Source organism: Furipterus horrens, unplaced genomic scaffold (genome assembly GCF_987537825.1).
Source record: "Furipterus horrens unplaced genomic scaffold, mFurHor1.1.pri manual_scaffold_5, whole genome shotgun sequence".
Lineage (NCBI taxonomy): Eukaryota > Metazoa > Chordata > Mammalia > Chiroptera > Furipteridae > Furipterus > Furipterus horrens.
In genome coordinates this window covers 109,327,566-109,342,211 of record NW_028327175.1, presented here as the reverse complement: position 1 = coordinate 109,342,211, position 14,646 = coordinate 109,327,566, and the positions used below count along the sequence as shown (strand labels likewise).

The 14,646-nt window shown below is 50.1% G+C and overlaps 1 protein-coding gene across 1 annotated transcript in view; it reads left to right on the top strand.

Annotated features, from left to right (window-relative positions):
* CIITA (class II major histocompatibility complex transactivator) overlaps window positions 1–13,563 on the top strand; it is a 46,045-nt gene extending 32,482 nt beyond the window's left edge. The window contains exons 11-20 of the mRNA XM_090277012.1: window positions 690–2,340; window positions 3,161–3,319; window positions 4,002–4,073; window positions 6,694–6,774; window positions 7,357–7,449; window positions 8,852–8,938; window positions 11,246–11,329; window positions 11,492–11,575; window positions 12,287–12,384; window positions 12,947–13,563. Of these exons, the coding sequence (XP_090133138.1) occupies window positions 690–2,340; window positions 3,161–3,319; window positions 4,002–4,073; window positions 6,694–6,774; window positions 7,357–7,449; window positions 8,852–8,938; window positions 11,246–11,329; window positions 11,492–11,575; window positions 12,287–12,362 (2,387 nt within the window). The 3' untranslated portion in view covers window positions 12,363–12,384; window positions 12,947–13,563. The remainder of the gene's footprint in view (window positions 1–689; window positions 2,341–3,160; window positions 3,320–4,001; window positions 4,074–6,693; window positions 6,775–7,356; window positions 7,450–8,851; window positions 8,939–11,245; window positions 11,330–11,491; window positions 11,576–12,286; window positions 12,385–12,946) is intronic.
* The last annotated feature ends 1,083 nt before the right edge of the window (window positions 13,564–14,646 follow it).

The window sequence follows — 14,646 nt, the reverse complement described above, 5'->3', positions numbered from 1 at the left end:
TTTATTGAGGACCTACCCCTGAATAAGCCCATGCTAGGTGTTGACATCCTGTTTGTGAGGCTGAGAAAACAAAGGAGGGAAGAGTAGTTGACCAAGCGAGAGGACAGAAGTAGTTGATGATGAGTGTGGGACAGAAGGGGAGAATGAAAGAGCGAATAGAGAATGGCCAAGTTACTACTAAGTGCTTACTCTGTTCCAAGTACTCTTCTAGGCATGTCAGATATATTAAATCATTAACATCACAGACAACCCTCTTAATATCCCCATTTTACAGACCAGGAAACTGAGATATAGTGGGGTTATAACATGCTCAAGATGACACTAATAATTGGTGAAGCTAAGATTTGTATCAGACATATGAATTCCACAATCTTAACTCTTAACACCCCACCAATGTCTTCCCTATTGTGAGTGAGCAAAAGAAGGAGGTTAATGAGTAAATGAAGGAGTGGATAGGTAAATAAATGAGAAGATGAGGGAATGAACGGGTGTGGAAATGAATGGATTAATAAATGAGTGTCTGGGTACTGAGCGAAGGAGCGAATAAAGAAGGCAGCCGGTGAAGATTGTGTGGTGACCAAATGAAGAAGCTACTGATGGTGGCTGCGCTGGCCTCTTGGCTGCCCTCGTGGTGACCAGTCCTGCCACTAGCATCCTCCCCTCATCCCACACATCCCATGGCTTTGCAGAGAGTGTGGAGCAGTTTCGCCGCTCACTACGGGACAAGTACCAGGCCGAGCCCGCAGGCCCAGATGGCATCCTGGTGGAGGTGGACCTGATGAGGGCACGGCTGGAGAGGAGCAGCAGCAAGAGCCAGGAGAGGGAACTGGTCACCCTGGACTGGGCAGAGCGGCAGCCAGCCTGTGGGGGTCTGGCTGAGGTGCTGCTTGCTGCTACTGACCGTCGGCAGCCACGTGAGACACAGGTGATTGCTGTGCTTGGCAAGGCAGGACAGGGGAAGAGCCACTGGGCCCGGGCAGTGAGCCGGGCCTGGGCCTGTGGTCAGCTGCCACAGTACGACTTTGTCTTCTACTTGCCCTGCCACTGTTTCAACCGTTCAGGGGGCACCTACCGCCTGCAAGATCTACTCTTCTCCCTGGGCCCACAGCCGCTACCAGTAGACAATGAGGTCTTTGGTCACATCTTGAGGAGGCCTGACAGGGTTCTACTCATCCTGGATGCCTTTGAGGACCTCGAAGCTCAGGATGGCCTCCTGCACAGCACATGCGGACCCACGTCAGCAGAGCCTCGCTCCCTTCGGGGGCTGCTGGCTGGCCTCCTCCAGCGCAAGCTCCTGCGAGGCTGCACCCTGTTACTCATAGCCCGGTCTCGGGGCCGCCTGGCTCAGAGTCTGAGCAAAGCTGATGCCCTGTTTGAGATGGCCAGCTTCTCAGCTGAGCAGGCTGAGACCTACGTGGTTCGCTACTTTGAGAGGTTGGGGGCCGCTCACCACCAAGAGAGAGCCTTGGAACTTCTTCGGGGCCGGCCACTTCTCCTCAGTCACAGCCACAGTCCCACAGTGTGCAGGGCTGTGTGCCAGCTCTCAGAGGCCCTCCTGGAGCTCGGAGAGGAGGCCGAGCTGCCCGGCACACTTACGGGACTCTATGTTGGCCTCCTAAGCCCGGCAGTCCGTGATAGCCCACCAGGGGCCCTGGAGGCGCTGGCCAGGCTGGCCTGGGAGCTGGGTCGCAGACACCACAGCACCCTACAGGAGGGCCAGTTGCCGTCGGCGGAGGTGCGGGCCTGGGCTCTGGCCAAAGGCTTGGTGCATCGCACCCCTGGGGCCCCAGAGACTGAGCTGGCCTTCCCTAGCTTTCTCCTGCAGTGCTTCCTGGGAGCCCTGTGGCTGGCTCTGAGCAGTGAAATCAAGGACAAGGAGCTGCCACAGTATTTGGCATTAACCCCGAGGAAGAAGAAGCCCTATGACAATTGGCTGGAGGGCGTGCCACGCTTTCTGGTTGGGCTAGTCTTCCAGCCTCATGCCCACTGCCTGGGAGCCCTGGCAGGGCCGGTGGCGGCCACTGTGGTGAATAGAAAACAGAAGGTGCTCACCAGGTACCTCAAGCGGCTGCAGCCAGGGTTGCTGCAGACAGGGCGGCTGCTGGAGCTGCTGCACTGCACCCATGAGGCACTGGACACTGGCCTTTGGCAGCATGTGGTGCAGGGTCTCCCTACCTACCTCTCCTTCCTGGGTACCCGGCTCACACCTCCAGACATCCACGTACTGGCCAGCACCTTGGAGACAGCAGGCTGTGACTTTTCCCTGGACCTCCGCAGCACTGGTATTGATCCCTGTGGACTCAGGAGCCTCGTGGGACTCAGCTGTGTCACCCGTTTCAGGTGGGGGCAGGGGATAGGGAAGGGGGCCTCTTTGCACTGGGCACCTGCTGTGGTCATGATACCGTGCTGAGATCACTCTGCTGGGTCTCATGTAGTATGCACAGGAGCCAGGTGGGACAGAAGTGATTCCTTCAATTTTTAAGATGAGGAAGCTGAAGCTCAGAGAGGGATAGCAGCTTTCCTAAGGTCACACAACCAATGAGTGGTAGCATCATTCCTTCAACCATATGCCAGGCACTGGGCCATGTCTAGAATCTGAGTCTGACTGGGGTTCATATTTTTTTTCTTCTCTCCACCCTTTGAACAAGCCACCATTTTGTCATCATTGGATTATGGCCACAGCCTTCCATCAACCTCCCTACCTCCATCCATTCTCTCCACTTCCACTTTAATGTATTTAAATAGAGCTTGAATCTGGTCACATTTACAATGCTTTAGAGGCATCCCACTGCCCTCAGTATGAAGTCTAAATTTCTTAATATGGCTCATTTAAATCCTTCTACTATCTGTTTGATCGCCTCAGCCTAATCTCCAGAGAATCTCTCCCGCATTTCCCCTAAGCGTACTTTACTCAATCTGTAAGGTCTTACAAATTGTTCAATCAATCATTTAGCACTGAGATTCCTAGTAGCCAAAGCAAAAAGGGAAAACAAAACTGTTCAGAGAGGGTTGGAGTGGTCATTGAAGGTTTTCAGGGGAAGTAAGGGTTAAGCTGAGGGAGGAAAGTATCTGAATAGGCAGGAGGGTCCTTCATGGAGCTGCCCCTTCATTATGGTCTAGCCCGGTCACTGTGCCTGGGTCTGAGGCCCTCCCTCCACAGGGCCTCCTTGAGTGACACGGTGGGGCTGTGGGAGTCCCTACAACAGCATGAGGAAGCCAAGCTACTCCAGGCGGTGGAAGAGAAGTTCACTATCGAGCCTTTCCAAGCCAAGTCCATGAAGGATGTGGAAGACCTGAGCAACCTTGTGCAGATCCAGAGGTGAGGGGGAACGGGATGGGTGGTGGTCCAGGCCATGCAAGTGGAAGGCATATAGGACCTAAGACCAAGTTTGCTATTAGCACTTCCAATGCCTCCTGTCCTTTGGGACATGCCATGCTCTCACCCTGGGCAATGGCTACCCAGAGTCTCTCAATGCAGTTACCACTCAGGCAGAGCCCCCAGGACTTATCACTTTGTCCTATTCAAAACTTGCCATCATGTACCTAATTCTTTCTCAGCTAAAGCCAGGGACATATCTCCCTTGCTAAGAGTGAATGAGTTGCCTTCTGCATCTAATAACAGAAGTGACACCTATGGCCACCTTTCAGGGCAGCCAGGACCAGGATCATCCCCATTTTATAGATGGGCAAGCTCTGAAGTCCACAGGACAGCTGTCTTTCGCTCATGCCATCATCATACATTGTTTGAGCACATACTTTTGCTGTCTGGGATGGCTGCTGATAAGTGCCTGTTCTGAGGCTCTTCCATGACACACACAGTAATGCCTAAATAAGGTCTTGTCTCAAGGTTTCCTTTTCTAATGGTGGGCTACAGTAGCCACAAGAAAGATAGTCTTTGGGGGGAATTTTGGACACTGAGGCAGGCATGCTGGGACACATATGTAGGGGCTCAGCAACAGGCAAAGAGCTTGCTCCCGCCTAACACTGCCTGTTCTCTCCAGGACAAAAAGTTCCTCAGAAGACACAGCTGGGGAACTCCCTGCCGTCCGGGATCTAAAGAAGCTGGAGTTTGCGTAAGCAAAGGGGTGGACTGTCTCAGGTCTCCATGAGTTTCTTCTCTGGCATTAGCTGGGCATGTGCCACCAGAATGGAGATTGGTCCCCAGAATTATTCTTACTCTCTCACCCCATCCCTCTGGAAACTAGCTTCTAGCAGTCAGGGCATGGCCATCTGGGCAAGTGAAGATTATTGACCCATTTACCGGTGAACATGCTTATTCAAATTCATTCATTCAACAGACCTACTCGGATGAACAAGACCACTATCCTCAAGGAGCTCACAGCCCAATGTAAATAGGACAGTTGCTACCCGCTGTCATAGTGGCAGGAAACTCAACGGTGGTGAGAGTGCAGAATTAGGGGACTTCCTGGAGGAAGCAATTGAAGCAATAAAACTTGATAAAGGAGTAGGAATGAGCCAGACAGAGGGGCCACACAGGGTGGAGGTATTGTTATTATGTCCCCATTGTACACATGTAGACACTTAGCCTTGGAGAGTATTAATTGTTTGTCCAGAATCAGAAAAAGTCAGGGCAGCCTGGCTCTTGCTCCAACCAAGGAAAAAGCTAAATTTGTGTTTGGTCTTTGTAAGGGAATATAAAATTGTTTAGTGATTGGGAAAGAATTATTAAACACCGACAGTGTACTCAGTGCATTTTTCATATCATCTCACTAATTTCAAGAGCTACTATGGGAAATAGTCATTATCTTCCCCAATGAGGTTAAGTCACTTGCTCAAGGTCCCCAACTGGTCACCCATGACCTGTCTGTTCCTCCTGGTCACTGCTCCCCCTGCACCCCAGAAAAAGATATGTTTCTTGTTTCAAACAGAGACAAGTTGTCAAATTCGTGCAGAGATAAAAATGTTTCCGAAAAGAGGAAATTATGAAAATAATCACCAAAAGCTTCTGTAGCTTTGAATTATTTTCAGCTTAAAAAGCCCCTAGTTCAAGATCGGAACTGTGCTCTGGGGAACAGCAGCCATGGGGTGGAACAGCCCAGAACCAGGAGACAGGCCACCTGGAGTCTGGAAGCCCTGAGACAGTTCTGAGGAAGGAAGAAAGGAAGGAAAAGACTATTTCAGGTGTATGACTGGCAGCCATGTTCCAGCCACTGCTCACCCACTGAAAATCCTGCAGAGGCTGTACTGGCAGACAGGGTTCTTCTCTGGTTCAGCCCTCATTTACCTCTTCACCCTTACTTCCTATACTCTCTCCCTTGCTCACTTCACTGCAGTCACATGGATCTCCTTGATGGTTTTCAATATTACTAAGCACAATCCAGACTCTGGGCCTTTGCATTGGCTGTGCCTTCTGCTCGGGACGCTCTTTCCCAGATATCTGCATGGCCCACACCCTCACTTCCTTCTAGTTTTCACTGAGCAAGGCCTTTTCAAACCTCCTTTTAAAAGTAAAATTCCATCACACTAGCCACTGTACTTTTCTCCATGTCACATATTATCTCTGACACCAGATAATTTACCAGTTTCTTTGATTATCTGTCTTGCCCACTGGAATGTCCACTCCCCAAGGGCAAAGATTTCTGTGCTTGTTTTGTTCACAGCTGTCTCATGATGGGCTTTCTGGGCCTGGCACACAGGAGGCAAATAATCAATATTCGATGAATGAGTTCCTCAAACCTTCTAGAAACCTCGCATGATAAGGGCTAAATTTTTAGGAGATGGATGTTCAGAGGTGAAAGGATTTGCCCAAAAGTCCCCAGGAAAGGGAAGTGGCAGATCCCAGATTCAGATGAGATTTTGGACTCCCATCTCGTAACCTTGCACCAAGGCTAGTGGTTCCCAGACTTGGGATTTCAAAGACACAGTATTTCAGAGTGAATGTGAGTGACTATGCAGTTACTATCTTTTCATTTGTATAAGGTATATTTATTCAAACCAGCAAAAGAACCACGGCTAGCATCATCATTTTATCAAAGAATGAACATTTTAATGTCAAAAAAAGTCCAAAGAATATAATTTCAGAATAAAGAACAGTTCTGTCCTTATACTGAGTATATTTAACCATATTTTAAAAACAAAAGACACCTCCTTTATCTTTATTTTTCTCATTCCCTCAAAGTCTAGTCTAAATGGCAATCCAGGGTATGTGAACTTGTGTGTTAGTTAACCTCTCTGTGCCTCCATTTCCCCATCTGTAAAATGGAGATAAAAGTTCCCTTAGCTCAGTTATTGTGAGGATTAAATGAGATCTAATCTAAGGGAAGGATAAGCTGTGTTCCTGGCACATAGTAAGTGCTCAGGAAACGGTTCTATTTGTTATTAAAATGTAGAGTCAAATACATAAACCATCTTTCTTGGGCCTGGTAGTGGTCCTCAGCCCAGCATTTGGAAACCACTTTCCCAGGCCAGGGCAGGAGAAGGGTGCATGTAGATGCTGGCAGGAGTAAGAGCCCCACTCAGGATGAAATCTGGGAAGCCCCAAGCTGGCCACTTGAGGGGGCTTTGTGAAATCTTCCCAGAGCAGATTTTGGCTTGGGGGAGGGAAGGCAGGGAAGGAGAGGGGGACTCAGAGGGCCTGCCTTCTGTGCCCTGTCTGTACCCCTCCCCTGACCCAAGGCTGAATTGAGAGGCTGTAACTGTTTCAGGGTCTTACCTTTGTTCTTTGCTTCCTAGGCTGGGTCCTGTCTTGGGCCCCCAGGCTTTCCCCAAACTGGTGAGGATCCTTGAGGCCTTTTCCTCCCTTCAGCATCTGGAGTGAGTATAGACCCCAGAGCCCTCCCAGTTACCTCAGGCTTTGACATCCCTAAACATTGCCTCTGTGTGTGTGTGTGTCTGTGTGTCTGTGTATCTTCTGCCCTGCTGCTTCCTTTATGGGGCTGGTGTGAGTGAGTAGATGACCCCACTGCAGGGAAGCGATGGTAGATGGGAATCCCCAATAATTTTTTTTTAAGTCGAATCCTTTTGTGATCTTTGAAACTCTTCATCTCAGCTGTTGCTCCCAGCAGCCCCATAGAGAAGCCAGGTCAGAGATTGTGACCCCATGGTACAGTTTAGGTCCCCCCAGAGGTTGCCAGGAAGCTTCCCAAGCTCATTGGGGCTCCTAGGAAGCAAAATAGGGATTCAGGTCTTTTAGGAGCTAGAACCACATCCCCTGGCTGGGCAGTTGGTACCCCTGGGGATGAAAACTTGCTCCCAAGAGCTCTGGAGCAGACATCTGCTATGGTGTGTCCAGGGGTGGGGGAATGGGAGGAGGCCCCTGGTGGGTCTGAGGGAGGGGAAGGGTCAGGTGGCTTCCAGGGTGCTGGCTGATGGCCCCCCCTTTGATTTCACCTGCAGCCTGGACTCGCTGAGCGAGAACAAGATCGGGGATGAGGGTGTTGCGCAGCTCTCAGCCACTTTCCCTCAGCTGAAGGCCCTGGAGACGCTCAAGTAAGTGAGCTGGGCCTGCCCTTCCTGCTACATTTGTCCCCCGATAACCCTCTGGCTTTTTTGTTCTTTCATTTACTTATCCATCCAATAATTCATCCATGTAATCATTCATCCATCCATTCATTCATTCATCCTTTCACTCATTCATTTTTTATTTAATCATTTATCCATCTAATCATGTATTAATTTAATCAACATCTATTTAAGGAGCACCTAATGTGCACAGGCTCCGTTCTTGGTCCTAGAGATTCAGCTTTAAACAAAACGAAGTCCCTGACCTCAGGAGTCTTCCAGTGAGAAGACACAATAAACAAACAAATAAATCCATAATTAAAAAGTATATAGCAATGAAAGTAAACAATGTTTAATGACATAAAATTACACTGGAGGTGAAATGGGAGAGATAGATTAGGATTTATCAGTTGAACATTATCAAAATAGTACATTTTAGTTTTTGTAAAAATTAGTCTGGGCTTTGGGAAGTAGGATATGGATATGATGCAAGATCAATATTTTTTTTTTTTTTTTTTTTTTTTACTAAACCTAGACTGTATCATCAAAATTGATCCACACTCCATTCATAACCATGATCAGGATCACCACAGAATTCACCAAAATTCACTTAGGCATTTCCTTGATTGTAAGACACTGAGACTTCTCAAGTAACTTATAGTATTCTAGGTAACACTGTAAGTAAGCTAGATTTCCCTCCCTTAGCCCTTCCTTCCTTCTTTCCTTCTTCCCTCCCTCACTCCCTCCCTCTCTTCCTTCTCTCCTTCCTTCCTTCCTTCCTTCCTTCCTTCCTTCTCTCCTTTTCTTCCTCCCTCTTTCCCTCTTCTCCCTTCCTCTCTTTCCTTCCGTTTTCACCCACCTCACTTAAATTTTTATTGAGCCCCTACTATGTGCTTGGCATTGTTCTAGGCACAGGAATACAGTAAAGAACAAAAAAACCAGACTGACCCCCTTACCTTGTGGAGCCCACAGTCATTAGACAAATAAAAGGAACGCTTATTTAGTTACAGTGCTGAAAAGTCGTGCAAAGGGAATGCTATAAAATAATAAAGCAAGAGTGGTCTGGAAGGTGCTCTCTCTCTCTCTCTCTCTCTCTCTCTCTTATGCGCACCCTCACCTCTTTCATTTCAATGGGCCACAGGACCTAACAGTATCCTTTTATTTATTAAAAGTTAGCACTGGTCTACCCACAGTGCCTTTCACAGTTCATTACCCTCCGCTCTCCTGGAGGTCCATTATCCTGTGTTAGCTGCTCTGGGCTACCCTGTGAAAAAGCAAGAGTTTCTCAGCTGTCGGTGATGGGGGTGGGGGGCAGGAATGGATGGACAGAGATGGGGAAAGGGGCGTACAAGTTTGGCCCTGACGCCTTTCTCTCTGTGGGTCCCTGCAGCTTGTCGCAGAACTGCATCACCGATGTAGGTGCCTGTAAGCTCGCCGAGGCCCTGCCCTCACTGGCTGCATCCCTCCGCAGGCTGAGGTGAGTGGGCAGTGCCATTGATTGGGTGCTGAGCTGGTAGGCGGGAGGAAGGCAGAGGGCCCCCTTTGTGCCAGCTGCAAAGTCCCACATTGGGACCCTGAAGGCAGTCTCGACAAGCTGTTCTGCTGTGTCAGTGTTGCACAACTTTGGCAGGGAGTGGGGATTGACCTAAAACCCACCATGAACACAACACCCTGCCCTGGAGTTGAGCAACACCTGTTTCTTCATCTGGAAAATGGGGACCATCCCAATGGCCTGTGGAAAACCCTTGGTGCAATGCTGGGCCCTGGTGCACAATATTGGCCCTCTTCCCCCAGGGGATGGTGGAACTGAGCTTTTTCTAGAGTCCATGGGTGGTGATTTCTGGAAGGCTGACCACTCTCTGCAGCCTTGGCTGGCTCTTATCGCTCACACACCAGTCAGTGCTTACACTGCCACCTTCTGGTGGGCCTTGGCATAGCACATCTTGCTTTTGATTACTACCACCCTGACCCCTGGTGGTACACAGGCTGGTTAGGGAACTGAGAGGTTCGACCAAAGCCCCAGTCATTCAGCTCAGCATGGCCAGCTCTCCTCTCTCATCAGGCTGGGAGGAACTTCCCTCTCCTTCCCCGGCCCGCATCACCTGCCAAGGACTGCCAGAGTCAGATCCCCAGGAGAGCTGGCAACTGGTTCATTGAGTTATCGATGTATTCATTCTTTATCCTTCCATTCAGGGCCACTGGGTACGGCTGTGAAACTCGTAGTCTATGTGACTGGCACTCCCTAGAGTTGTGCAGGATATCTAATATTCTCTAACATCAACCATGGGCCAAAACATGTGCTAGGAGCTAGAGCTGCAACTACAAACACTTTTGAGTTTCTTACATTATAAGCAAGTAAGCATATGCATAAATAAAATATTTTAAAATGGTGATTTATGCTGGGGAGGAAACTAACAAGGGCCCAGGAGTTACAGTAGGAAAACTGAATTCACCAGAGAGGTCAAGAGACCTCTGATGGGGTGGGAAACCCCACCTCTTCCATGGGCAGCTCTAGGGGAAAGCATTCCAAAAAGAGGGAACAGCAGATGCAAAGGCCCTGAAGTAGGAAAGAGGTTGAGTCTTTGAGTGCCAGAGGTCTACTGTGGCTGGATATAGTAAATGAGGGACAGAGGTTGGGAGATGAGATGAGAGAGGTAAGTGGAGGCCAGATCATGCAGGGAGGCCCTTGTAGGTCGGGGGGGGGGGGGCGGATTAGAGTTTTTCTACTTTGAATGGAGAAGCAGGTGGGGCCTGTGGAGGTGACACCTGATCCAACTGACACTTAAATCCCATATTTCATGGAATCTAAGATGCCATCTGTTGTAAGCCACCATTTAGAGGACAAAACACTGCAGAGTATAATACAACACTCCACTGATTATTAGACAGATCCTGACTTCAATGATATTCAAATATATGAACATGTGCATCTTGGCATCAATGAAATAAGGAAAGGAACCTCTGCCTGTGTGAGTAAAAAGGACCTCCTGGGTTCTGAGACTCACACCAGGAAGAGATTGCAAAGCCCCTGCCTTGGTACCAGCCAGATCTTGACATCAGAGGATGCTGGAGTTTAGCCTGAATCCACTTTGCTGCAGTATAGACCTGCTGCTTTTACACGCAGCCCTGCAGTGTAGCCCTGAGGCTGTCATCGCAAAGTCATGGCCTTGAAATTAGAACCACAGCAGTACCCAGCTTGTAAAAAGGATGCTTAGTAATGAGTACACAGCTTAAGTCAGCGACACTTGTCATGCTGTTTTCATCACTATGAGCAGTTGCTGTGAATACACCACAGAAACCTGAGCCAGCCCGGTGACTGGGCTTTTCTCTCTCCTTTATCCACAGCGTTGGTCATACCTTCTACAGCAACTCATTTAACTCTCCCAATCCACTCTGGGAGGCAGTCATAACCATAGCTAACATTTAGTTCATTCTGCATGCCGAGCCTGTTGTTCTGTGTGTTTTGCCAGCATTAACTCATCTCTTTCTCACAATGACTCTATCATGACCATTTTATGGAGGAGCAAACTGAGTCACAGAGGAGTTAAGTAACTTGCCAAAGGTCACATAGGCAGCAAATGGCAGAGTTGGGATTTGAACTTGTGAAGTCTCAGCCTGGAAGCTACCCTCTCTCAGTCCTGCTGCTTCCCTGGACTCACTGTATGACCACGGCGAAGTGGCCTCAGTGCTCTGGACCTTAGTTTGCCCTCTGTAAACTGGGGCAGTCCCCCTGGGCCCTAAACCCCTTCACCCCAGACCATGTCCTGACTTCTGTTTCTGGCAGTTTGTACAATAACTGCATCTGTGACGTGGGAGCTGAGAGCCTGGCACACGTGCTTCCAGACATGGTGTCCCTGCGGGTGCTGGCGTGAGTATAGGAACCTGGGCGGCAGTGTGGGGAGACTGGGATCTCTCTCTGGCACCATGGGAAGGACTGGGCTGAGGTCTGGTTGTCAAGAGTGTGGGGGTGGCCTTGGACTGGGGCTGGATGGTCCTGAGGGCCGGCCCCAGGAAGGGTTTATCTCCTCAGTGTCCAGTACAACAAGTTCACAGCCGCCGGGGCCCAGCAGCTCACCGCCAGCCTGAGAAAGTGCCCTCACGTGGAGACATTGGCGTAAGTCTCCGGAACCCCCGTGGGTGGTTCCATGAGCCTTGAGCTCAAATCCTGCTCTGCCCCTCACCAATGTGGGACTTTGGGCCAGCCAGACACACTTCACTATTCTGACCTCAGTTTCTTCATCTGTAAAATGGCAGCGGTTATAATATTTGCCCCCAAGCAGTTTTTTGAGGTTTAGATTAGTCAAGACGTATAAAGCACTTCGAACAGTGTCTGGCACATGAAAATGCTCAATATGTTTGGTTGAACAACTTGAAATGGTTTTTATAAACAATTTTAACCTACAAAATTGGCAGTTTCATATGGCTCAAACTTATTGTTACATTGCCATGATGTCTAATGTCCAATACTGGTACTTTATATACTTTCAAAGCATCTTAATTTATATAATCACTCCCATCTTTTAAGAGGATAGGGTGGATCTTATAGACCCATTTTACAGATCAGGAGAAGAAGGCATAGAGTTTAACCAATGTTTCTGAAGTCATACTGCAAGTCAGAAGCAGAACCAGGTCTAAAGAAAGGGGTCTTGGGGTTCCTAGGCCTCTATTGTCCCCATATCACCACACCAGTCTGGTCCTGCAAGTTGGGAAATCCCCAAGGTCCCAGGCTGTGTAGGAGGACAGATTTGGGAACCGCTTATGTTAGGAGCTCCAGGTCATACCCTCTCCTCTAACCTGGCCTCTGTGTCACATGCTCCCCTCGCAGGATGTGGACGCCCACCATCCCTTTCGGTGTCCAGGAACACCTGCAACAGTTGGACTCCCGCATCAACCTGGAATGACCTAAACCATGCGTGGGACAAGGTAACTGGGGTGGGCTTGGGAGGCGAGAACCACAAGGGCCCCTGAGGTCAGCATCCCGGGAAAGCAGAGTCCATAAAAAGTGGGCAGGGCAGCAGGTGGGACCTGGGTGACCACCCCCAGACCATGCACCATCTGAGGCCTCCCCCTGTGTTGGTGCTGGGCCTGGTGGAGGTGTCCTAAAAGGCTTTCTGGCTTGGGCCCTGAGGACCCTCCATGTGACAAGGCTTAGAGACCAGGGCAAGAACAGGGCAGGTGGCCGTCCACAACCCACAGCCCTTAGCATTGGGAAGATGTTCTTTCAGGGACTTCCAAACAGTGCGCGGTGCTGTTTCAGCCTATTGGCTGCTAATGCCTTGGATTGTCCTCATAGGAACTCGCTCTATGAGCTTCCTGCCTCTCCCTGTGCAGATGACTGTCCTCCCACCTCCCTGCTCCTGCAACCAAACCCTCTCTCCATTCCCACCATGCCTTCTATCCTCAGTCTCAACAACATTCTCTCCATGTGCCCAGCTATCCCCTCCTAACTGTTCCTGACCTACTCCCTTCTCCGGACCTCCCACAGCGCCTTCTCCAAGGACATGGACCATGCCGGATCTTGAACTGGTTATCACAGTTCTTGAAATGTGGACACAGCTCTTCTTGGGTCATATCCTATGAGCCTCGGTGTCCTGGCACCCAGCCCTGCAGCTACAGAAAGGACCCATGGCCTGCGATGTGGACAGACCCAGGCCCGGCTCTGGGCTCCTTCCGGGCCCAGGTTGATGCCAGCCCTGCTCGGCTGCTGCAGCTCTGGCAGACAGGTGGGCACCTGGTGGCAGCTGTGGTTCTCCCAGGAGCCCTGGTGCACATTCTACAGGACACTCCTGACAGAGTGAGGAACGGAGGCAGCCACATCTCTGCCTCCCCAGGTGCCTGCCACCCTGGAGAGAAAGTAGATCTCCAAGCTGCTGTCATAATAGGGCACGATTGGTGCTCTGAGGATACCAGAAGAGAACCCTGACCCACATATTCCCAAACCATGACAGGTTGGGACTATGAGGCAGCTGCTCTCTGTCTGCTGAACTCACTGTTTGCACTAACTTTGCTTGCCAAGGCCAAAGCTAGGTCAGATGCACTGGACCTTAGCTGGAAACTAATTGATAGTACACTAATGAAGAAGGGCAAGGAGATGGACTGAGACCACATCTGCCTTTTTGTCTTCATTTCCTGCGTGTCGTCACTACATTCAATCCCATAGGCAGGTCCAGTGTATCATGATGATTATTTTGGGGTGGTCACCATTCTGGTGATCTACTGCATCACAAACCACCCCAAAACGTATGGGCTTAAAACAACACACACTTTTATTCTGCTCACACACCTATCGTTTGGGCAGGGTTCATTTCTGTCCCACTCAGTGTCAGCTGTGGTCATCTGAAGGCCTGTTCACTCTGTGCTGGCTGGCGTCTGGGGGCCTTGGCTCCTCTAAGGAACCGTCAGCAGGAGACCTCTTCATGAAGGCTAGCTTGGGCTTCCTCGTAGCACAGTGTCTGGGCTTGTAGGGTGATCGCCCAAAAAGAAAGAGTGTGGGGGGTGGGGAGAGGGAGAGAGAGAGAGACAACAGAGAAATGTTGGACCTGCTTTATAACCCAGCCTTAGGAGTCACGCTGTGTCTCTTCTGTCATATTCTTTGTCCAGTTTGACAGGAGCTGTCACACACACACCCGGTCCTTGGTCCAAGTCTTGTCTTTTCAGAAAGGATTTTCTTTATGGTGTCCTAAGGTTCAGTGGAAAATTCGTTATTGGGGGAGCAGCAAGGTCGAAGCACCATGAGCCTAGCAGAGGGGTTGCCTCCCTCTGCCTCTGCGCCCCCTTCTGTCCTGGGAACCATTCCTTAGCCCAGCTGGGATTCTGCCTCAGCCAAGGCAAGCCTGGACGGGAATTGGCAACTTTGCTCTGTACCCAGAGAGCTGTCAGTCACCTGTTGTTGTTTTTCACTGGGGCATGGCCTGTTCGGTCAGAAGCCCTGCTTTGGGATGACTTGGCTTTGGCAGCAGCGGGAGCTGCCTGTTCAGCGCTAGTGCACCAGCCCTGATACCTGGGCCCAGACTCATCTGCACTTCCCAGCAAGTGGGAATCGGTTCAGGGTGGGTCTGAGGGGTTGAGACTCGGCTGTCTGGTTGGCAATTCTTGCAGGGAGAAGGGTGCCTTCCACCTTGGCATGGCTGCAAAGGGCATCAGATGTTGTGACCCAGGGTTGGGCTCTAAGTGGCTCAGAAACCC